This window comes from Heliangelus exortis, chromosome Z, assembly GCF_036169615.1.
Source record: "Heliangelus exortis chromosome Z, bHelExo1.hap1, whole genome shotgun sequence".
Classification (NCBI taxonomy): Eukaryota; Metazoa; Chordata; class Aves; order Apodiformes; family Trochilidae; genus Heliangelus; species Heliangelus exortis.
Genome location: NC_092454.1, coordinates 65206932 through 65231234, shown reverse-complemented (window position 1 = coordinate 65231234; position 24303 = coordinate 65206932). Strand labels below are relative to the sequence as shown.

The 24303-nt window shown below is 53.4% G+C and overlaps 3 protein-coding genes across 5 annotated transcripts in view; 2 read left to right on the top strand and 1 right to left on the bottom strand.

The window, feature by feature from the left end:
* The window catches only part of PLPPR1 (phospholipid phosphatase related 1), a 152971-nt gene that overhangs the window by 81575 nt on the left and 47093 nt on the right, over window positions 1-24303 (bottom strand). For all 3 annotated transcript variants that reach the window (XM_071730822.1, XM_071730821.1, XM_071730823.1), the window contains one exon: window positions 21462-21570. In XM_071730822.1, coding sequence (XP_071586923.1) covers window positions 21462-21524 — 63 coding nt within the window. In that variant the 5' untranslated portion in view covers window positions 21525-21570. The remainder of the gene's footprint in view (window positions 1-21461; window positions 21571-24303) is intronic.
* Window positions 1976-4327, top strand: LOC139789635 (serine/arginine repetitive matrix protein 1-like). The gene is made up of 2 exons (XM_071730578.1): window positions 1976-2273; window positions 2685-4327. Exon 2 carries the CDS (start codon window positions 2715-2717, stop codon window positions 4227-4229), a length of 1515 nt encoding a protein of 504 aa, XP_071586679.1. The 5' UTR covers window positions 1976-2273; window positions 2685-2714; the 3' UTR covers window positions 4230-4327.
* LOC139789984 (serine/arginine repetitive matrix protein 1-like) lies at window positions 6894-9412 on the top strand. The gene is made up of 2 exons (XM_071731155.1): window positions 6894-7213; window positions 7625-9412. The coding sequence occupies exon 2, from the start codon at window positions 7655-7657 to the stop codon at window positions 9167-9169; it is 1515 nt and encodes a 504-aa protein (XP_071587256.1). The 5' UTR covers window positions 6894-7213; window positions 7625-7654; the 3' UTR covers window positions 9170-9412.

The window sequence follows — 24303 nt, the reverse complement described above, 5'->3', positions numbered from 1 at the left end:
CTGATAGCAACACAGGAAGCCTTGGAGACACACTCTAGCGTGCTCAAGTTGGCCTCTGTGTGTCTGCAGCAATGCACCCACAGCAGCACCGATACTTTCATTTCTCTTGGGGCAATTTCCATTTAACTCCTTGACAGCAGATGGGGAGCCCTAGGCCAGGGTCCCCCTGACAGTCCACAACAGCTCTGGAGCACTCAAGTCAGTCCTACTAAGGCAGGCAGGAGAAGACCCCCTGTCCTGATGAATGATGTTCTTCTTCAGTGAGAAAACCCCATGCAGGAACACCAGCAGCAGCACAGGGAGGGGCGGGGAGGGAGGAGGGGTGATGACAAGCACACAGCCCCCAACCCAGGCAGCACCCCAGCCAGACAGGCCACAGGAGGGTTCTAAAACCTCCCCTGGTGCAACTTCACAGAGTCACAGTATAGTCATGGTTGGAAAAGACCTCTGAAATCACTGAGTCCAACCACGCATACACTCAATAATCAAAAAGAGAAAACAAAAAACAAACAAACCAAGAGAGACAGACAAACAAAAAAAAATGTACCAAACCAAAACAGTAACAACAAAAAAGCCCCAGAGAGGCACACAACAGTCCCCCTATAATCTCTGCCACTAGAGCATTCCCTGAAGTGCCACATCTACACCATTCTTAAATACCTTCAGGCATGGTGACCTAGCCTCCTCCCTGAGCAGCCTGTTCCAAAAATCACTTCAGGTGCTTAAGAGTTAGAGATGTCCTCAATGCCAGGGAATGCTTTTCCCATCTACCTGGGCCAAGCTCACTGCTCAGGAGCTCTGGAAAGCAACCATTCCCAGTGTCCGCTACACCTGCTGCTGCAGCACACTCCCACCTTCCCAAGATTTCAGTGGAAAAGGAAATACTCAGCATTACAATGACTCTTTTGACTGTTCTTCCTGTTTCTCTTGTGGAAGAACACCAGCTGCCTCATTATTTTCGCCGAAGAGTGGTTATTGCATCCAAGCCCCCACACACTGGTGGCTCTGGAGATGATTGGTCACAAGCAGTTATCTCCTTTTCCCCATTCAAATTTGAGAGATGCTTTCATCCTCGTCAGAAGCCCCGAGTTGACCCTCTTGCCATGAAAACCACCCCAGCCTTACACATTCCAGTTGAACATTCATTTATTTGGATTATGATTTTGGTCAGTCTTCCAGTGTTAGTGTAAGTAAAAGATCCACTCCAAGAAAAAAAGACAAAAAAACCACCCCAAAAACCAACCAAACAAAAACCCAACAAAACAAAACAGTGATTTGTACAGAGCAAAATAGTAAGCCAACTTAAAAAAAATACGCTACCCCTAACAAAGATGTGGCCCCTAACTCCCTTGTGTGAACGGCCACTCCTCTAACCTCACTGCTAGTTAATTCACAGCACTTGTGCTGGCCAAGCTCCTTCCTTACACTTAGAGGAGAGGTTTGCCTCACCCAAGTTTTCACAGAATCACAGAATTGTCACAGCTGGAGAAGATGGCTAAGACCATTGTATCCAACAGTCAGTGTCTCCCCTCTAATAAAAGATATATAGCAATATCTGTGTCACCCACTGGAGCATGTCCTCTCATCCGTGCCTCATCTACACGGACTTTAAATACTCCCAGGGATGGTGATTCTACCACCTCCCTAGGTAGCCCGTTCCAACACCCAACTACTCGCTCAGCACATTCTTCCCAATCTCCCGTCTACACCTCTCTAGGGCAACATCAGGCCTTTTCCTCTAGTCCTGTCGTTATTTACTTGGGAGAAGAGGGAGGCTGTGGAGTCCCTTTCTCTGGAGACTTTCAAACACGCATGGATGCACGCCTGTGTGGCTGCCCTTAGGTGATGCTGCTTTGGCGGAGGAAGTGGGGGGGTGGGGGGGGAGGGCTCCAGGGGTCCTTAGCAACCCCCTAACATTCTATGATTCTATGAACACCCCCCTCACGCTACAACCTCCTTTCAGGTAGCCGTAGAGTGTGGTCGCCGAGGGCTGCACTGTGACAACATCGAGCAACTGTCTGTGACCTCATGACCCTGCCTGCTTATATTGGGGCACCAGCAGAGCCCGGCTCAGTCTGCCTCGTGCCGGGACTCCCACTGAGCGTCGCCGCGCGGTCTGGAGCCTCGAGCGAGGCTTCTCCTGGTGCTGGGTGGTGCTTTGGGGGCTGCCATTGGCAGCTCTGAGTGCCTGTCCCGGAGCCAATCACTGTGTCTTCTTGGCCCTGCCTGGTTTAGCCAGCCGGGCACTGCGGGGTGTGCTTGCAGCAGCAGAGGTGAGCTGTGTGGGGAAACGTCCTCCTGGGGCAGCTGCGGGGCCTGGGGAGCTGGGAGAGTGTCTGTCTTGAGGGGCCTGTGTAGCAGGAGACGAACTTTGCAGCGATGATAGGCTCTGAATGAGGACAGGATCAGTAGAGAACTGGTCTCGACCAGCACGGCTGCTGACCTGCTTCAGAATGAGCCATTTGCCGGTCTCAGGCCCCACCTTTTATTGGCCCTTGATCTTTGAGCATGCGCACTTGGGCCTGCCCTAACTGGGCACAGGTGAGGCTGAGCACCGACTGAGCTCATTACTCGGCAGGTCCTGCCACCTGCTGCCTACAGGCCTGGGCTACCCTTCCTGCCATCCTTCTTTCCTTCCTTCCTTCCCTGGGACAGTCAGTGACCGTGGCCTCTCCCTTCTGCAGCACACGACACTCGTTACTGCGGCGTCAGCCATGGGGAACATCTTCGCTTCTTCAGTGTCCCCACGCGCAGTGCAGGGCGCAGAGAGCGGGGCCACCAACACCAACAGGAGCTGTCCCATCTGCCGGGACACATACGAAGACGCTGGCGCTGCCCACCTCTTACCATGCCTGCACCAAGCTTGCTTTGGCTGCGCAGTGCGCCATGTCCTGCGGGACGCTGCCTGCCCCCTGTGCAGTTCACAGACAATGTCCCTCTTGCTCTCCGTGCGGGCAGACGACGATTTCATCATGCTCGACGTCGCAGATGAAGACCAGGGGGGAGAGCAGGGGGCTGCGGGGCAGGGGCCCAGGCCTCTGGTGGACGGCTTCCTTCCTGAGGTCTGGGCAGACTTCTTCAGGAGCCACCCAAATCACATCCGGCCCCTGCTGCTGTGCCTGCGACAGGACCTCATGGAGATCTTTGAGGGAGAGTGGCAGAAGGTGATGGCGTGGGAGCACACGCTTGCCATCTACCTGCGCACCTACGGGCTCCACGTGAAGGTGCTGACTCAGAAGCTGCAGCCCAGCCTGCAGGAGCACGCGCAGCCATTCGTCTTGCGGATCATCACCGCCGCCGTGCTTCTGTGCGGCACAGACATCCGCCAGCACCTGGGCCTGGAGGGTGCCTACACTGCCGGGCCGCAGGACGACCGCGATGCAGCCAGCCCCAGCGCCCCTCACCCGGCCTCCTCCAGCACCTCTGCACGCTCCCAGCTCAACGTGCTGACACCTCTCCCTCCTGGATGGGGCAGGGACTGCTTGCCCAGGGGGACTCCCTGGCCCACCTCCAAGAGGAGGGCTTCCAGCCCCATGGGGACTCCCAGCACCACCCCGGAGAGCAGGGCCTCCAGCCCCATGCAGACTCACAGGGTCACCCTGGACACGAGCGCTTCCAGCCCCGTGGGGAGTCCTCAGCCCGCCAAAAAGGGGACAGCTTCAAGACCCTTGGGCACTCCCAGGCCCACCAGAGTCAGGATGGCTTCCAGACTCCTGGGGACTCCCTGGTCCACCTCCAAGAGGAGGGCTTCCAGCCCCATGGGGACTCCCAGAACCACCCCGGAGAGCAGAGCTTCCAGCCCCAAGCGGACTCCTAGGGTCACCCTGGACACGAGCGCTTCCAGCCCCGTGGGGAGTCCCCAGCCCGCCAAAAGGGGGACAGCTTCAAGACCCTTGGGCACTCCCAGGCCCACCAGAGTCAGGATGGCTTCCAGACTCCTGGGGACTCCAAGGCCCACCAGAAAGAGGAGGGCTTCCAGACGCCTGAGGACTCCCCAGCCCTCCCCAGACAGGACGGCTTCCAGCCCCATGGAGATTCCCAGGCCCACCAGAAAGAGGAGGGCTTCCAGACCCCTGGGGACCCCATGGCCCTGCAAGCATCCACACCTTGCAGCAAGCCCCAGCCCGAGCCCCTGCCCCAGATCTAGCCCCAGCCCTAGCCCCTGCCCCAGCCCGAGCCCCTGCTCCAGCCCCAGCCCTAGCCCCTGCCCCAGCACCTCCCAGGGGTAACTGCCACCACCCCCCTGGCTCCTCTCCAGCTCCTCTGCAGATCTCGGGTGGTAGTGCCGACAGTCCCTCTCCTGGACGCGGCAGGGACCTCTTGCCTCGGGGACCCCAGCACCCCACAGTGCGCAAGGCCGGAGCCCCCCCTGGGCTGTCAACAGCTCTGCAAGAGGCTGCGCTGTCACTGCCACCAGCAGGGAGGAACCACCGATTTCTTCCAGCAAAGCCAAATAAATTCCTCCTCTCCTCTCCTCTCCACACACTGTCTCTGCATGATGCTTTCTGCCCCTTTTCCTCATGCCTTTCCCTCTCCACCGCGCCCCACCACATGTGGCACCAGCCTGCCGTGGAGAACCACGCAGTGCAGGAGACACCGAGGGCAGAGCGAGCACAGGGGAAGTGGATTTTGCTCCTGGAGGTCCAATCGGAGCCCAACTGGGCATCACCCCTGGCCTCTGCTGGACGTCAAGAAAAGGAGGGGTCTGTGCACACACGCTCTCCCTCTGCAGACCACGCTGTCCTGTCATCAGTTAGACATGATGCTCTTAGCTGATCTGGCACAGCAGGCAGCCATCTTTTCCCTGCCGTTAACACCTCACCACCCCATCTCGATGTCTGCTGACCCCTGCGCTTGTTAACAGAGAGAAATCAGTGTCTCCTGAGGGCAATTCAGAGCAAGAGGCTATGCTCTGAGTTACCTGTTGGAGGGCTGTGGCCCTCTGATAGCAACACAGGAAGCCTTGGAGACACACTCTAGCGTGCTCAAGTTGGCCTCTGTGTGTCTGCAGCAATGCACCCACAGCAGCACCGATACTTTCATTTCTCTTGGGGCAATTTCCATTTAACTCCTTGACAGCAGATGGGGAGCCCTAGGCCAGGGTCCCCCTGACAGTCCACAACAGCTCTGGAGCACTCAAGTCAGTCCTACTAAGGCAGGCAGGAGAAGACCCCCTGTCCTGATGAATGATGTTCTTCTTCAGTGAGAAAACCCCATGCAGGAACACCAGCAGCAGCACAGGGAGGGGCGGGGAGGGAGGAGGGGTGATGACAAGCACACAGCCCCCAACCCAGGCAGCACCCCAGCCAGACAGGCCACAGGAGGGTTCTAAAACCTCCCCTGGTGCAACTTCACAGAGTCACAGTATAGTCATGGTTGGAAAAGACCTCTGAAATCACTGAGTCCAACCACGCATACACTCAATAATCAAAAAGAGAAAACAAAAAACAAACAAACCAAGAGAGACAGACAAACAAAAAAAATGTACCAAACCAAAACAGTAACAACAAAAAAGCCCCAGAGAGGCACACAACAGTCCCCCTATAATCTCTGCCACTAGAGCATTCCCTGAAGTGCCACATCTACACCATTCTTAAATACCTTCAGGCATGGTGACCTAGCCTCCTCCCTGAGCAGCCTGTTCCAAAAATCACTTCAGGTGCTTAAGAGTTAGAGATGTCCTCAATGCCAGGGAATGCTTTTCCCATCTACCTGGGCCAAGCTCACTGCTCAGGAGCTCTGGAAAGCAACCATTCCCAGTGTCCGCTACACCTGCTGCTGCAGCACACTCCCACCTTCCCAAGATTTCAGTGGAAAAGGAAATACTCAGCATTACAATGACTCTTTTGACTGTTCTTCCTGTTTCTCTTGTGGAAGAACACCAGCTGCCTCATTATTTTCGCCGAAGAGTGGTTATTGCATCCAAGCCCCCACACACTGGTGGCTCTGGAGATGATTGGTCACAAGCAGTTATCTCCTTTTCCCCATTCAAATTTGAGAGATGCTTTCATCCTCGTCAGAAGCCCCGAGTTGACCCTCTTGCCATGAAAACCACCCCAGCCTTACACATTCCAGTTGAACATTCATTTATTTGGATTATGATTTTGGTCAGTCTTCCAGTGTTAGTGTAAGTAAAAGATCCACTCCAAGAAAAAAAGACAAAAAAACCACCCCAAAAACCAACCAAACAAAAACCCAACAAAACAAAACAGTGATTTGTACAGAGCAAAATAGTAAGCCAACTTAAAAAAAATACGCTACCCCTAACAAAGATGTGGCCCCTAACTCCCTTGTGTGAACGGCCACTCCTCTAACCTCACTGCTAGTTAATTCACAGCACTTGTGCTGGCCAAGCTCCTTCCTTACACTTAGAGGAGAGGTTTGCCTCACCCAAGTTTTCACAGAACCACAGAATTGTCACAGCTGGAGAAGATGGCTAAGACCATTGTATCCAACAGTCAGTGTCTCCCCTCTAATAAAAGATATATAGCAATATCTGTGTCACCCACTGGAGCATGTCCTCTCATCCGTGCCTCATCTACACGGACTTTAAATACCCCCAGGGATGGTGATTCTACCACCTCCCTAGGTAGCCCGTTCCAACACCCAACTACTCGCTCAGCACATTCTTCCCAATCTCCCGTCTACACCTCCCTAGGGCAACATCAGGCCTTTTCCTCTAGTCCTGTCGTTATTTACTTGGGAGAAGAGGGAGGCTGTGGAGTCCCTTTCTCTGGAGACTTTCAAACACGCATGGATGCACGCCTGTGTGGCTGCCCTTAGGTGATGCTGCTTTGGCGGAGGAAGTGGGGGGGTGGGGGGGAGGGCTCCAGGGGTCCTTAGCAACCCCCTAACATTCTATGATTCTATGAACACCCCCCTCACGCTACAACCTCCTTTCAGGTAGCCGTAGAGTGTGATCGCCGAGGGCTGCACTGTGAAAACATCGAGCAACTGTCTGTGACCTCATGACCCTGCCTGCTTATATTGGGGCACCAGCAGAGCCCGGCTCAGTCTGCCTCGTGCCGGGACTCCCACTGAGCGTCGCCGCGCGGTCTGGAGCCTCGAGCGAGGCTTCTCCTGGTGCTGGGTGGTGCTTTGGGGGCTGCCATTGGCAGCTCTGAGTGCCTGTCCCGGAGCCAATCACTGTGTCTTCTTGGCCCTGCCTGGTTTAGCCAGCCGGGCACTGCGGGGTGTGCTTGCAGCAGCAGAGGTGAGCTGTGTGGGGAAACGTCCTCCTGGGGCAGCTGCGGGGCCTGGGGAGCTGGGAGAGTGTCTGTCTTGAGGGGCCTGTGTAGCAGGAGACGAACTTTGCAGCGATGATAGGCTCTGAATGAGGACAGGATCAGTAGAGAACTGGTCTCGACCAGCACGGCTGCTGACCTGCTTCAGAATGAGCCATTTGCCGGTCTCAGGCCCCACCTTTTATTGGCCCTTGATCTTTGAGCATGCGCACTTGGGCCTGCCCTAACTGGGCACAGGTGAGGCTGAGCACCGACTGAGCTCATTACTCGGCAGGTCCTGCCACCTGCTGCCTACAGGCCTGGGCTACCCTTCCTGCCATCCTTCTTTCCTTCCTTCCTTCCCTGGGACAGTCAGTGACCGTGGCCTCTCCCTTCTGCAGCACACGACACTCGTTACTGCGGCGTCAGCCATGGGGAACATCTTCGCTTCTTCAGTGTCCCCACGCGCAGTGCAGGGCGCAGAGAGCGGGGCCACCAACACCAACAGGAGCTGTCCCATCTGCCGGGACACATACGAAGACGCTGGCGCTGCCCACCTCTTACCATGCCTGCACCAAGCTTGCTTTGGCTGCGCAGTGCGCCATGTCCTGCGGGACGCTGCCTGCCCCCTGTGCAGTTCACAGACAATGTCCCTCTTGCTCTCCGTGCGGGCAGACGACGATTTCATCATGCTCGACGTCGCAGATGAAGACCAGGGGGGAGAGCAGGGGGCTGCGGGGCAGGGGCCCAGGCCTCTGGTGGACGGCTTCCTTCCTGAGGTCTGGGCAGACTTCTTCAGGAGCCACCCAAATCACATCCGGCCCCTGCTGCTGTGCCTGCGACAGGACCTCATGGAGATCTTTGAGGGAGAGTGGCAGAAGGTGATGGCGTGGGAGCACACGCTTGCCATCTACCTGCGCACCTACGGGCTCCACGTGAAGGTGCTGACTCAGAAGCTGCAGCCCAGCCTGCAGGAGCACGCGCAGCCATTCGTCTTGCGGATCATCACCGCCGCCGTGCTTCTGTGCGGCACAGACATCCGCCAGCACCTGGGCCTGGAGGGTGCCTACACTGCCGGGCCGCAGGACGACCGCGATGCAGCCAGCCCCAGCGCCCCTCACCCGGCCTCCTCCAGCACCTCTGCACGCTCCCAGCTCAACGTGCTGACACCTCTCCCTCCTGGATGGGGCAGGGACTGCTTGCCCAGGGGGACTCCCTGGCCCACCTCCAAGAGGAGGGCTTCCAGCCCCATGGGGACTCCCAGCACCACCCCGGAGAGCAGGGCCTCCAGCCCCATGCAGACTCACAGGGTCACCCTGGACACTAGCGCTTCCAGCCCCGTGGGGAGTCCTCAGCCCGCCAAAAAGGGGACAGCTTCAAGACCCTTGGGCACTCCCAGGCCCACCAGAGTCAGGATGGCTTCCAGACTCCTGGGGACTCCCTGGTCCACCTCCAAGAGGAGGGCTTCCAGCCCCATGGGGACTCCCAGAACCACCCCGGAGAGCAGAGCTTCCAGCCCCAAGCGGACTCCTAGGGTCACCCTGGACACGAGCGCTTCCAGCCCCGTGGGGAGTCCCCAGCCCGCCAAAAAGGGGACAGCTTCAAGACCCTTGGGCACTCCCAGGCCCACCAGAGTCAGGATGGCTTCCAGACTCCTGGGGACTCCAAGGCCCACCAGAAAGAGGAGGGCTTCCAGACGCCTGAGGACTCCCCAGCCCTCCCCAGACAGGACGGCTTCCAGCCCCATGGAGATTCCCAGGCCCACCAGAAAGAGGAGGGCTTCCAGACCCCTGGGGACCCCATGGCCCTGCAAGCATCCACACCTTGCAGCAAGCCCCAGCCCGAGCCCCTGCCCCAGATCTAGCCCCAGCCCTAGCCCCTGCCCCAGCCCGAGCCCCTGCTCCAGCCCCAGCCCTAGCCCCTGCCCCAGCACCTCCCAGGGGTAACTGCCACCACCCCCCTGGCTCCTCTCCAGCTCCTCTGCAGATCTCGGGTGGTAGTGCCGACAGTCCCTCTCCTGGACGCGGCAGGGACCTCTTGCCTCGGGGACCCCGGCACCCCACAGTGCGCAAGGCCGGAGCCCCCCCTGGGCTGTCAACAGCTCTGCAAGAGGCTGCGCTGTCACTGCCACCAGCAGGGAGGAACCACCGATTTCTTCCAGCAAAGCCAAATAAATTCCTCCTCTCCTCTCCTCTCCACACACTGTCTCTGCATGATGCTTTCTGCCCCTTTTCCTCATGCCTTTCCCTCTCCACCGCGCCCCACCACATGTGGCACCAGCCTGCCGTGGAGAACCACGCAGTGCAGGAGACACCGAGGGCAGAGCGAGCACAGGGGAAGTGGATTTTGCTCCTGGAGGTCCAATCGGAGCCCAACTGGGCATCACCCCTGGCCTCTGCTGGACGTCAAGAAAAGGAGGGGTCTGTGCACACACGCTCTCCCTCTGCAGACCACGCTGTCCTGTCATCAGTTAGACATGATGCTCTTAGCTGATCTGGCACAGCAAAGTCAACAGGCAGCCATCTTTTCCCTGCCGTTAACACCTCACCACCCCATCCTGATGTCTGCTGACCCCTGCGCTTGTTAACAGAGAGAAATCAGTGTCTCCTGAGGGCAATTCAGAGCAAGAGGCTATGCTCTGAGTTACCTGTTGGAGGGCTGTGGCCCTCTGATAGCAACACAGGAAGCCTTGGAGACACACTCTAGCGTGCTCAAGTTGGCCTCTGTGTGTCTGCAGCAATGCACCCACAGCAGCACCGATACTTTCATTTCTCTTGGGGCAATTTCCATTTAACTCCTTGACAGCAGATGGGGAGCCCTAGGCCAGGGTCCCCCTGACAGTCCACAACAGCTCTGGAGCACTCAAGTCAGTCCTACTAAGGCAGGCAGGAGAAGACCCCCTGTCCTGATGAATGATGTTCTTCTTCAGTGAGAAAACCCCATGCAGGAACACCAGCAGCAGCACAGGGAGGGGCGGGGAGGGAGGAGGGGTGATGACAAGCACACAGCCCCCAACCCAGGCAGCACCCCAGCCAGACAGGCCACAGGAGGGTTCTAAAACCTCCCCTGGTGCAACTTCACAGAGTCACAGTATAGTCATGGTTGGAAAAGACCTCTGAAATCACTGAGTCCAACCACGCATACACTCAATAATCAAAAAGAGAAAACAAAAAACAAACAAACCAAGAGAGACAGACAAACAAAAAAAAATGTACCAAACCAAAACAGTAACAACAAAAAAGCCCCAGAGAGGCACACAACAGTCCCCCTATAATCTCTGCCACTAGAGCATTCCCTGAAGTGCCACATCTACACCATTCTTAAATACCTTCAGGCATGGTGACCTAGCCTCCTCCCTGAGCAGCCTGTTCCAAAAATCACTTCAGGTGCTTAAGAGTTAGAGATGTCCTCAATGCCAGGGAATGCTTTTCCCATCTACCTGGGCCAAGCTCACTGCTCAGGAGCTCTGGAAAGCAACCATTCCCAGTGTCCGCTACACCTGCTGCTGCAGCACACTCCCACCTTCCCAAGATTTCAGTGGAAAAGGAAATACTCAGCATTACAATGACTCTTTTGACTGTTCTTCCTGTTTCTCTTGTGGAAGAACACCAGCTGCCTCATTATTTTCGCCGAAGAGTGGTTATTGCATCCAAGCCCCCACACACTGGTGGCTCTGGAGATGATTGGTCACAAGCAGTTATCTCCTTTTCCCCATTCAAATTTGAGAGATGCTTTCATCCTCGTCAGAAGCCCCGAGTTGACCCTCTTGCCATGAAAACCACCCCAGCCTTACACATTCCAGTTGAACATTCATTTATTTGGATTATGATTTTGGTCAGTCTTCCAGTGTTAGTGTAAGTAAAAGATCCACTCCAAGAAAAAAAGACAAAAAAACCACCCCAAAAACCAACCAAACAAAAACCCAACAAAACAAAACAGTGATTTGTACAGAGCAAAATAGTAAGCCAACTTAAAAAAAATACGCTACCCCTAACAAAGATGTGGCCCCTAACTCCCTTGTGTGAACGGCCACTCCTCTAACCTCACTGCTAGTTAATTCACAGCACTTGTGCTGGCCAAGCTCCTTCCTTACACTTAGAGGAGAGGTTTGCCTCACCCAAGTTTTCACAGAATCACAGAATTGTCACAGCTGGAGAAGATGGCTAAGACCATTGTATCCAACAGTCAGTGTCTCCCCTCTAATAAAAGATATATAGCAATATCTGTGTCACCCACTGGAGCATGTCCTCTCATCCGTGCCTCATCTACACGGACTTTAAATACTCCCAGGGATGGTGATTCTACCACCTCCCTAGGTAGCCCGTTCCAACACCCAACTACTCGCTCAGCACATTCTTCCCAATCTCCCGTCTACACCTCCCTAGGGCAACATCAGGCCTTTTCCTCTAGTCCTGTCGTTATTTACTTGGGAGAAGAGGGAGGCTGTGGAGTCCCTTTCTCTGGAGACTTTCAAACACGCATGGATGCACGCCTGTGTGGCTGCCCTTAGGTGATGCTGCTTTGGCGGAGGAAGTGGGGGGGTGGGGGGGGAGGGCTCCAGGGGTCCTTAGCAACCCCCTAACATTCTATGATTCTATGAACACCCCCCTCACGCTACAACCTCCTTTCAGGTAGCCGTAGAGTGTGATCGCCGAGGGCTGCACTGTGAAAACATCGAGCAACTGTCTGTGACCTCATGACCCTGCCTGCTTATATTGGGGCACCAGCAGAGCCCGGCTCAGTCTGCCTCGTGCCGGGACTCCCACTGAGCGTCGCCGCGCGGTCTGGAGCCTCGAGCGAGGCTTCTCCTGGTGCTGGGTGGTGCTTTGGGGGCTGCCATTGGCAGCTCTGAGTGCCTGTCCCGGAGCCAATCACTGTGTCTTCTTGGCCCTGCCTGGTTTAGCCAGCCGGGCACTGCGGGGTGTGCTTGCAGCAGCAGAGGTGAGCTGTGTGGGGAAACGTCCTCCTGGGGCAGCTGCGGGGCCTGGGGAGCTGGGAGAGTGTCTGTCTTGAGGGGCCTGTGTAGCAGGAGACGAACTTTGCAGCGATGATAGGCTCTGAATGAGGACAGGATCAGTAGAGAACTGGTCTCGACCAGCACGGCTGCTGACCTGCTTCAGAATGAGCCATTTGCCGGTCTCAGGCCCCACCTTTTATTGGCCCTTGATCTTTGAGCATGTGCACTTGGGCCTGCCCTAACTGGGCACAGGTGAGGCTGAGCACCGACTGAGCTCATTACTCGGCAGGTCCTGCCACCTGCTGCCTACAGGCCTGGGCTACCCTTCCTGCCATCCTTCTTTCCTTCCTTCCTTCCCTGGGACAGTCAGTGACCGTGGCCTCTCCCTTCTGCAGCACACGACACTCGTTACTGCGGCGTCAGCCATGGGGAACATCTTCGCTTCTTCAGTGTCCCCACGCGCAGTGCAGGGCGCAGAGAGCGGGGCCACCAACACCAACAGGAGCTGTCCCATCTGCCGGGACACATACGAAGACGCTGGCGCTGCCCACCTCTTACCATGCCTGCACCAAGCTTGCTTTGGCTGCGCAGTGCGCCATGTCCTGCAGGACGCTGCCTGCCCCCTGTGCAGTTCACAGACAATGTCCCTCTTGCTCTCCGTGCGGGCAGACGATGATTTCATCATGCTCGACGTCGCAGATGAAGACCAGGGGGGAGAGCAGGGGGCTGCGGGGCAGGGGCCCAGGCCTCTGGTGGACGGCTTCCTTCCTGAGGTCTGGGCAGACTTCTTCAGGAGCCACCCAAATCACATCCGGGGCCCCTGCTGCTGTGCCTGCGACAGGACCTCATGGAGATCTTTGAGGGAGAGTGGCAGAAGGTGATGGCGTGGGAGCACACGCTTGCCATCTACCTGCGCACCTACGGGCTCCACGTGAAGGTGCTGACTCAGAAGCTGCAGCCCAGCCTGCAGGAGCACGCGCAGCCATTCGTCTTGCGGATCATCACCGCCGCCGTGCTTCTGTGCGGCACAGACATCCGCCAGTACCTGGGCCTGGAGGGTGCCTACACTGCCGGGCCGCAGGACGACCGCGATGCAGCCAGCCCCAGCGCCCCTCACCCGGCCTCCTCCAGCACCTCTGCACGCTCCCAGCTCAACGTGCTGACACCTCTCCCTCCTGGATGGGGCAGGGACTGCTTGCCCAGGGGGACTCCCTGGCCCACCTCCAAGAGGAGGGCTTCCAGCCCCATGGGGACTCCCAGCACCACCCCGGAGAGCAGGGCCTCCAGCCCCATGCGGACTCACAGGGTCACCCTGGACACGAGCGCTTCCAGCCCCGTGGGGAGTCCTCAGCCCGCCAAAAAGGGGACAGCTTCAAGACCCTTGGGCACTCCCAGGCCCACCAGAGTCAGGATGGCTTCCAGACTCCTGGGGACTCCCTGGTCCACCTCCAAGAGGAGGGCTTCCAGCCCCATGGGGACTCCCAGAACCACCCCGGAGAGCAGGGCCTCCAGCCCCAAGCGGACTCCTAGGGTCACCCTGGACACGAGCGCTTCCAGCCCCGTGGGGAGTCCCCAGCCCGCCAAAAAGGGGACAGCTTCAAGACCCTTGGGCACTCCCAGGCCCACCAGAGTCAGGATGGCTTCCAGACTCCTGGGGACTCCAAGGCCCACCAGAAAGAGGAGGGCTTCCAGACGCCTGAGGACTCCCCAGCCCTCCCCAGACAGGACGGCTTCCAGCCCCATGGAGATTCCCAGGCCCACCAGAAAGAGGAGGGCTTCCAGACCCCTGGGGACCCCATGGCCCTGCAAGCATCCACACCTTGCAGCAAGCCCCAGCCCGAGCCCCTGCCCCAGATCTAGCCCCAGCCCTAGCCCCTGCCCCAGCCCGAGCCCCTGCTCCAGCCCCAGCCCTAGCCCCTGCCCCAGCACCTCCCAGGGGTAACTGCCACCACCCCCCTGGCTCCTCTCCAGCTCCTCTGCAGATCTCGGGTGGTAGTGCCGACAGTCCCTCTCCTGGACGCGGCAGGGACCTCTTGCCTCGGGGACCCCGGCACCCCACAGTGCGCAAGGCCGGAGCCCCCCCTGGGCTGTCAACAGCTCTGCAAGAGGCTGCGCTGTCACTGCCACCAGCAGGGAGGAACCACCGATTTCTTCCAGCAAAGCCAAATAAATTCCTCCTCTCCTCTCCTCTCCTCTCCTCTCCTCTCCTCTCCTCTCCTCTCCTCTCCTCTCCTCTCCTCTCCTCTCCTCTCCTCTCCTCTCCTCTCCTCTCCTCTCCTCTCCTCTCCTCTCCTCTCCTCTCCTCTCCACACACTGTCTCTGCATGATGCTTTCTGCCCCTTTTCCTCATGCCTTTCCCTCTCCACCGCGCCCCACCACATGTGGCACCAGCCTGCCGTGGAGAACCATGCAGTGCAGGAGACACCGAGGGCAGAGCGAGCACAGGGGAAGTGGATTTTGCTCCTGGAGGTCCAATCGGAGCCCAACTGGGCATCACCCCTGGCCTCTGCTGGACGTCAAGAAAAGGAGGGGTCTGTGCACACACGCTCTCCCTCTGCAGACCACGCTGCCCTGTCATCAGTTAGACATGATGCTCTTAGCTGATCTGGCACAGCAAAGTCAACAGGCAGCCATCTTTTCCCTGCCGTTAACACCTCACCACCCCATCTCGATGTCTGCTGACCCCTGCGCTTGTTAACAGAGAGAAATCAGTGTCTCCTGAGGGCAATTCAGAGCAAGAGGCTATGCTCTGAGTTACCTGTTGGAGGGCTGTGGCCCTCTGATAGCAACACAGGAAGCCTTGGAGACACACTCTAGCGTGCTCAAGTTGGCCTCTGTGTGTCTGCAGCAATGCACCCACAGCAGCACTGATTCTTTCATTTCTCTTGGGGCAATTTCCATTTAACTCCTTGGCAGTAGATGGGGAGCCCTAGGCCAGGGTCCCCCTGACAGTCCACAACAGCTCTGGAGCACTCAAGTCAGTCTTACTAAGGCAGGCAGGAGAAGACCCCCTGTCCTGATGAACGATGATCTTCTTCAGTGAGAAAACCCCATGCAGGAACACCAGCAGCAGCACGGGGAGGGGCGGGGAGGGAGGAGGGGTGATGACAAGCACACAGCCCCCAACCCAGGCAGCACCCCAGCCAGACAGGCCACAGGAGGGTTCTAAAACCTCCCCTGGTGCAACTTCACAGAGTCACCGTATAGTCATGGTTGGAAAAGACCTCTGAAATCACTGAGTCCAACTATGCATACAGCATGCATACGCGGCAGCGCAGAGCAGAGAGCGGCAGCGGCACCGGTACCGGTGTGAGCTGTGCCTTTAAATTGCAGAGGATTTGAGAAGGAGTCCCAGAGACAGTGAAGCCAGGGCAGAGCGAAGAGACCCGAGTCTGAGCCGGAATCCTGCAAGGATAAGGAAGGCTGACGTGGCAGGAGGCGTGGCTGTGAAGGGCGGCAAGGTTTAAAAAGCGGCCATTTGGCAGCCTCCTCTGAGCACGCGGCAGCGCAGAGCAGAGAGCAGCAGCTGGCTTCCAGAGGGCAGGCGCGAGGCAGGCGCGAGGGCAGGCAGGGAGCAACTAGTAGCTAGAAACATCATGGTCACAACGCGGCCAAAAACCATAGTGAAAAAGAATGTGGGACTCAGACGGAGCTCCCAAGCAGGCATGCAGCAGTGCAGGTCTCTGGCTGCAGTGAATGCCTGTGCCTGGCACTGGTTTCAAATGGAACCAGTGACACCGCATGTGTGCGGTGTGAGCAAGTAAATAATCTCCTCAGGCAGGTGGTTAAACTGACAGAGGAGGTGGAGAGACTGAGAACCATTAGAGAATGTGAGAGGGAAATAGACTGGTGGAATCACACCCTGAGGCAGGGGCAGATGGGAGAGGTTGAGGAAGTGATGGATCCCCCCCCCTCCTGTCACCAGACAGAAGGAGAGGACTTAAGAGATATGAATGAATGGAAGGAGGTCCGGCCTCGGAAGGGCACGAAAAAATCCTCCCAACCCCCTCCACCCTCCCAATTGCCCTTGAAGAACAGGTATGAGGCCTTGGAAATTCAGGGACAGAAAAATGTAGTCACAGAGGTAGACTTACCTAGTGAACCACCTAGGACTCGTCAGTCACTCCGTGTCCTTAGGACTTCTTCAATCAAGAAGGAAAGGAGAGTAGTTGTGGTGGGTGACTCCCTTCTGAGGGGGACAGAAGGGCCCATCTGTCGACCGGACCCATCCCACAGGGAGGTCTGTTGCCTCCCTGGGGCTCGGATTAGAGATGTTAAAAGGAAACTCCCTAATCTTGTGGGTTCCTCTAATTACTATCCACTGCTGATTTTTCAGGTTGGCAGTGATGAAATCATCACAAGAAATGTAAGGGCAATGAAGAGTGACTTCAGGGCCTTGGGACGGCTAGTTAGGGGGTCTGGAGCACAAGTAGTGTTTGCCTCCATCCCTCCTGTAAGAATGGGTGGGGAGGTAAATAGGAAGAGTTTACAGGTCAACGAGTGGCTAAGAGACTGGTGCTAAACACAGGGTTTTGGCTTTTTTGATCATGGGATGCTATATGAGACACCTGGCCTGGTGGTGGCAGGTGGGATGCACCTGTCCCAGAGGGGAAAGAGGCTTTTGGGGCAGGACTTAGCAGGGCTCATTGAGAGAGCTTTAAACTAGATGTGAAGGGGGGAGGGGAGAAAACTGGGTCTGTTAGGGACAAACACAAGAAGAACGAACCGGGGCCCGAAGGCAGGTGGTCTAGGGAGGATTTAGTCCTACCAGTGTGCTCTGTTTGTTTCTTGAAATGTCTGTATACTAATGCACACAGCATGGGGAATAAGCAAGAAGAGTTAGAGGTCAGTGTATGGGCTAAGGGTTATGATCTGGTAGCGATAACAGAGACACGGTGGGATAGGTCACATGACTGGAATGTGGCCATGGATGGTTATGTGCTTTTTCGGAAAGATAGGGCGGGGAAGCGAGGTGGTGGAGTTGCTCTTTATGTGAGAGAGCAACTAGAATGTGTTGAGTTTTGTGCAGGGGCTGATGAGGGGCAAGTTGAAAGTCTGTGGGTAAGAATTAAGGGGCAGGCTGGTGTGGGCGATACAGTTGTGAGGGTCTACTACAGACCTCCTGATCAAGGCGAGGAGGTTGATGAGGCCTTCTACAGGCAGCTGAAAGCAGCCTCGCAACTTCAGTCCCTAGTCCTCATGGGAGATTTTAACTACCCCGATATCTGCTGGTTGACTCACACAGCCAGCTTTTCACAGTCTAGGAGGTTCCTCCAGTGCATTGATGATAACTTCTTAATGCAAATGGTGGACAAGCCGACTAGAAGAGGAGCGCTGCTGGATCTTGTACTAACCAACAAGGAGGGCCTTGTTGAAGCAGTGGTGGTCAATGGCAGCCTTGGCTGCAGTGATCATGAGATGGTAGAGTTCAGGATCCTGTGTGGAAGGAACAGAATACCCAGTAGGACCAGAACCCTGGACTTCCACAGGGCAAACTTTGGCCTCCTCAATCAACTGTTAAGAGAAATCCCATGGGACAGGGTGTTAGAAGATAAAGGGGCTCAAGATAGCTGGTCAATATTCAAGAACCACTATTTGCAAGCACAGGATCAGAGCATCCCTATGGTTAGGAAATCTAGTAAGGGAGCTAGGAGACCAGCATGGTTAAAAAAGGAACTGCTGGGAAAACTTAAGTGGAAAAGGAAAATCTACAGATCATGGAAGGGGGGGCTGGTCACTTGGGAGGAATATAGGACTGTTGTCAGAGGATGTAGGGAGGCAATTAGGAAAGCTAAGGCCTCCTTGGAACTTAACCTTGCAAGTCGGGTTAAGGATAATAGAAAGGGCTTTTTCAAATACATAGCTAGCAAAACTAACACTAGAGGCAATATTGGCCCACTAAAGAATGAGCTGGGAGCCCTGGTGACAGAGGATATAAAGAAGGCAGAGGTGCTGAATGCCTTCTTTGCCTCTGTCTTTACTCCTGCAGGGTTTCCGCATGAGCCCCAGATTCATTTAACCCCAGAAGTAGTCAAGATAAATGAGGAGTTTGACATAGTAGATGAGGATTGGGTTAGGGTTCAGCTGAGTAATCTGGACATCCATAAGTCGATGGGTCCAGATGGAATGCATCCAAGGGTGCTGAGGGAGCTGGCGGAGGTCATTGCTAGGCCACTCTCCATCATCTTCAGTAAGTCACGGGTAACAGGAGAGGTGCCTGAGGACTGGAGGATAGCAAATGTCACTCCAGTCTACAAGACGGGCAAGAAGGAGGACCCGGGTAACTATAGACCGGTCAGCCTCACCTCCATCCCTGGAAAGGTGATGGAACAACTTGTTCTTGTCACTATCTCCAGGCATATCAAGGACATGGGGGTCATCAAGAGCAGTCAGCATGGTTTTATCAAGGGTAAATCATGTTTGACTAACCTCATAGCCTTCTATGAGGAAATTACTAGGTGGATAGATGATGGAAGAGCGGTAGATGTGGTTTATCTTGATTTCAGTAAAGCATTTGACACCGTCTCTCACAGCATCCTTGTAGATAAGTTGATCAAGTATGGGTTTGGTGATCAGGTAGTGAGGTGGATCAGGAACTGGTTGAAAGGAAGGAGCCAGAGAGTTGTAGTCAATGGGGCAGAATCTGGTTGGAGGTGTGTGACTAGTGGAGTCCCTCAGGGGTCGGTACTGGGACCGGTGTTGTTCAATATCTTCATCAACGACTTGGATGAGGGTATAGAATGTACCCTCAGCAAGTTTGCTGATGACACTAAGCTGGGAGGAGTGGCTGACACACCAGAAGGCTGTGCTGCCATTCAGAGAGACTTAGACAGGCTGGAGAGTTGGGCAGGGAGAAACATGATGAAATTCAACAAGGGGAAGTGTAGACTTTTGCATTTGGGGAAGAACAACACGATGTCCCAGTATAGGTTGGGGGCTGACCTGCTGGAGAGCAGTGTAGGTGAAAGAGACCTGGGGGTCCTGGTAGACAAGAAGATGACCATGAGCCAGCAATGTGCCCTTGTGGCCAAGAAGGCCAATGGCATCCTGGGGTGCATTAGAAAGGGTATGGTTAGTAGGTCAAGAGAGGTTCTCCTCCCCCTCTATTCTGCATTGGTGAGGCCGCACCTGGAGTATTGTGTCCAGTTCTGGGCCCCTCAGTTCAAGAAGGACAGGGAAGTGCTTGAAAGAGTCCAGCGCAGAGCTACTAAGATGATTAAGGGAGTGGAACATCTCCCTTATGAGGAAAGGCTGAGGGAGCTGGGTCTCTTTAGTTTGGAGAAAAGGAGACTGAGGGGTGACCTCATCAATGTTTTCAAATATGTAAGGGGTGAGTGTCAGGGAGATGGAGTTAGGCTTTTCTCAGTGGTGACCAGTGATAGGACAAGGGGTAATGGGTGTCAATTGGAGCATAGGAGGTTCAAGTTGAATATCAGAAAAAATTTTTTTACTGTAAGGGTGACGGAGCCCTGGAACAGGCTGCCCAGGGGGGTTGTGGAGTCTCCTTCACTGGAGACATTCAAAACCCGCCTGGACACGTTCCTAGGCGATGTACTCTAGGGGGCCCTGCTCTGGCAGGGGGGGTTGGACTAGATGATCTTTCGAGGTCCCTTCCAACCCCTATGATTCTATGATTCTATGATTCTATGCATACACTCAACAATCAAAAAAATAGAATACAAAATAAAACCAAAACTAAACAAAATACAAACAAACTAACAAAAAAAGGATAACAACAGAACCCTCCAGAAAGCCACACAAAAAATTCCTCTTCAAAATCAGACATAGAGCGTTCCCTGAAGTGCCTCAGTTACATTTTTCTTAAATACTTCCTGTGATGCTTACTCAACCACTTCCCTGAGCAGCCTATTCCAGTACCTGACCACGTAGGAAAGAAGTTCTTTCTAATACCTAATTTAAACCTCCCCTGCTGCAACTTCAGACCATTCTCTCACATCCTGTCAGCACTGACTTGAGAACAAGTCTGACACTCACCCCCCTACAACCTCTTTTTAGGTAGTTATATAGGGCAAATTTGGTCTCTCATCAGGTTCCTTTTCTCCAAACTAAATATTCCAGATCCCTCAGCTGCTCCTCATATGAGTGGTTTCTTTGCAGCTTGGTGGATGTCTTCTGGTAATGTTCCAGTACCTCAGTGTCTTTCCTGTAGTGAGGGGCCCAGAAGTAGTGAGGGGCCGGAACTGAGCACACTGCGGCACAATCACTGCTTTCGTCCTGCTGGCCACACTATTCCTGATACAAGCGAATATGCTGTTGGCATTCCTGGCCACCTGGGCACACTGCTGGCTTATGTTGAGCCAGCATTCCATCAGCACTCCCAGCTACTTTTCTGATGAGGAGCTTTCCAGCCAGTCTTCCCCAAGCCTGCAGCACTTCCTGGGGACTTGGCCTCCAGTCCATTCCCTCTAGTCCTATAATTGTTCACTGCATACAACCTCCTTTCAGGTAGCTGGAGAGATCAATAAGGTCTCCTCTCAGCCTACTCTTCTCCAAACTAAACATTTCTAATTATCTCAGCATGTCCACAAAGGGCTTGTTCTCCAGAGCCTTTACCAGCTTGGTTGCCCCTCTTTGAACTCACTCCAGGAGCTCAATGCACTTCTTTTAGTGAGCGGCACAGAGCTGATTACAGTACTTGAGATATGGTCTCACCAATGCCGAGTACAGGGGCACAATCTCTTCCCTTCTCCTGCTGGCAATACTAATCCTGATATAAACCAGGATGCTGTTGGACTTCTTGGCCATCTGGGCACACTGCTTGCTCATATTGAGCCAGCTGCTGACCAGCACCCCAATTTTGTGTTCCATCTGAACTGAAATCAGAGCTTAGCCTTGCTTCCTAAGCCTGTGAACCACTACACTGTGAGAGAGATCAGACATTTCTATAAACAAAGTGCATCAGCAACAGAGCTACAGGTCTGAGGAAAAATGGTAAGATGGTAGACCTACACCTGCAGCTACTGCCCATTCTCTACCAAATACCATAGGACCATCAGCAAATGGAGCAGAGGGAAGGCTTGAGAGCAAAGCTTCTACTTGTTCTTGCTTCCTTACCTAAGATCTGGCTAACCCATGCAGGACTATTTTCAGGGGGGCTTGGTGACACTGAGCATGAAGATGAATATTGAATTATCAAGCAAGTAAAAACGAAGTATCAAGTAAGAAAGCATTATGGACAGATATCATGACCACCAAGTGACAATATCTGCAGGGCACAGACGCCTTCTATATTAGACTTGTCAACTGAATGCTGCACTCACCTCAACAAAGATGAAGCAGGGGATGATGGAGTAACTTCTCTGGGTATTGTTTCCTAAAGCCATTTCTCATCACACTTCTTGGGCGAGCACTGTTCAGAATTTTATTATCCTGAAAAAGAAGATGGTATTTCAGTATGTTTCACATTTTTGCAAACACATTTAACACAATGAGGTTTATAACATGGAGCACTGACATACTGGGCCGGGTATACAGATTGAAAAGAAACTAAGGTCTAACATGAGGTCAGAGGAAATAACCTGAGAAGGCACTCCCTTTGGAGAAGAAAAGCAAAAGAGACACAGACTACCAGATACATAATCTACAAATAAAAGAACAAGCAATGGCTCCCAAGCAAAGGCTTCTTCCTAATGATTTAAAAGTCACATTTTTAGCCTACTGTCCTGCCTACGGTCTGCTCTAGATCAAGAGGTTTTCGTAATTGACTTGTCAATTTGTACTTTGAAGGACATACCTATAGTACACTAGTTGTACACATGACCAAAATGTTTATCTGCGTGGTGGGACCTGCCCAAGATAACAGCAGGTCACACACCCCAAAAAACTCCCAACAAACAAAATACAATAAAAAAGCATCCTACAACAAAAAAAGGGACCAAGCCCTTATCAAAGAGCCTTTCTAGTCCGCCAGTAAGTTCACGCATTAACTCACAAAACCCTACCTACTCAGCATTACTTCAGGCTAATGGCTATTCTAATTAACATAACCTTAGAATGCTCTGTGCTAAGACACTTTGCCTCTTTACAGTGAAAAATGGTGGAAGGAGAGAAGATTAACATGCCTTTTTTTTTTTTTTTTTTCTAGGAATGAGTGCTTTTCTGCATGCCTGAGGTAACATATTACTTAGATGACTTTAGAGAGAGGATCCAGACTAGCAGGGAAGGGGGTTGGAAATGGAGCATGAAGCTCCGAGCTGCCAGGAGCACGCTTGCATGGAGTATCAGACACAGAAGAGAATGAGAACCCTTTGCTATCAATTTGAATGTGGGCACATCAAGCAAGAGCAGAGATTTAGGTGGCCCCAACCTCATCTCCATCATTCACACACAAACCCTGCCCTGGACGTAAGTATCTCCACAGTCCAAGGAGAGGGGAGGAAGAAGGTGAAAACGGCTTTGTTTTCCAGAAGATGTTGTCATCTACCCCCAGCTCTTTGACCTCACCAGCATCTGGGTGGCAATTTAGGCACTGGCATATGGAGCCTGGGAGGTTCACAAAGTGCTTTCTCACTGTGAGTGCCTGCTCACAGCAGGATTCCTGGAAGAAATACTATTATCAGAGCGATGGGTTCAGCAGAGGTTACTAAGTCTGACTGAGGAGCTGGATCAGCTCCCAGGGCTTGCCACCTGCACAATGATGCAGGCTCTTGTCTTGCCACCTGTGAACTACTCAATATATTTCTTACTGCAGCTCTTCATAATTCACCCTAGAGCTGTAAAATACACAATGTATAGGATAGTTTTGATAATACAGTTTTAGGCATATCACAGGTACAGTGACTTCAGTGAAGACACATGCTGTGTCCGAATGGCTTCTGAACTACCAGCCACTGAAAAATGCAGTTCCAGGTCAAACAAATTACTCAGGAAATGTTGCTTGCATCACACTTCAGGCACTCCCACCCTACACAGCACCCCAGTTCTGAAATACATATATTCTGGATTTTCAAAATGCCTGTTTTCCCAAATATTCTTCAGCTTTAATTGAGAGATAAAATGGATTTCAGGGGTTAGCGTCACTGTTTAAAAAAGTGCAGTGTAATCTAACCCCATTTGGACTGTGGAAAAAATTTCTAATAATTCATTTTATAACAACACTTTTCATACCGCCAGCTCTTGTGCCATGTTGTTCTCCCTTTAGCTTGGCAAACACATAGCAGGTCAAAGAGTTAGAGCAGCTTACAGAGAATTATTCCACTAAACTCTTTTTGTATCCTGGAGATACACTGTCAGCACCTTTTTTTTGCAAATTTTGTTTTTCAAATGGCTTAGTGCAAAGATGTTAATACCTCAAATTCTTGAATTATTTCCATTACTAGATGAAGCTTAGAAATCATAAACATTCTCCATAACACTCTCCTGTAATTTCAAGCTGTGCATTCAGTTCCAACTGACTTCTGTTTGTCCCTAACCAAAGCAGAGGGCTGCAAGGCAAACCAAGAACTTAAGGAGAGTTTTCAAAAGATGTCTGAAAGCAACTACACAGACTAGAAAGGAATCTGAGGGTTCTTAGCAGGCATATAAAGTTGCCTAATTTAATGCTGGGGGACCACTGATGTCATAAATATGTATCACTATGTCTGTTCTTTCAAGCTGATTGTGCACCACTGGTTTAAAAAACTGCATTGCTTATGGGAAAGATCTTTTCATGTCAGCTTCTCTCCTATGTGTTTGACATAAGCACAGACCAAATAGTTGCCTGATCACACCAGCTAATTCCCAGATTGTGGGAAAACTCACAGCTAGCCTGTGCCTGTCATAGCAGGTCTTTTCATCAGCTCCATCAACGGAAGAGGAAAGAGGAGGAATAGAGTGATCTCGGTGGGAGAACCATCATTTGTCTCCCTCCAGCTGGCAATGAGTCCTCTAGGGACAAAGAGAGCAAAACAGGGATTACAGCAATCCCTAGATGCCACAGTCTTCACATCAGTCAGAGATAACCCACTTTTGTCCAAAGATCTGGGGAATCATAGGAAGATGTAAAAGAAGTGCTTGGTGACAGTCCTGTTTTATAGTCTATGAAGACTTCTTAACATTGATCAATTTTTCACAGCACAAAGCCTCTGACCAAAGCAATGAGAAATCACTATCCTATAATACTAT

Coding starts and splice junctions, on each gene's coding strand:
- LOC139789635 (XM_071730578.1), top strand. CDS start 2,715: ATGGGGAACATCTTCGCTTCTTCAGTGTCCCCACGCGCAGTGCAGGGC.
- LOC139789984 (XM_071731155.1), top strand. CDS start 7,655: ATGGGGAACATCTTCGCTTCTTCAGTGTCCCCACGCGCAGTGCAGGGC.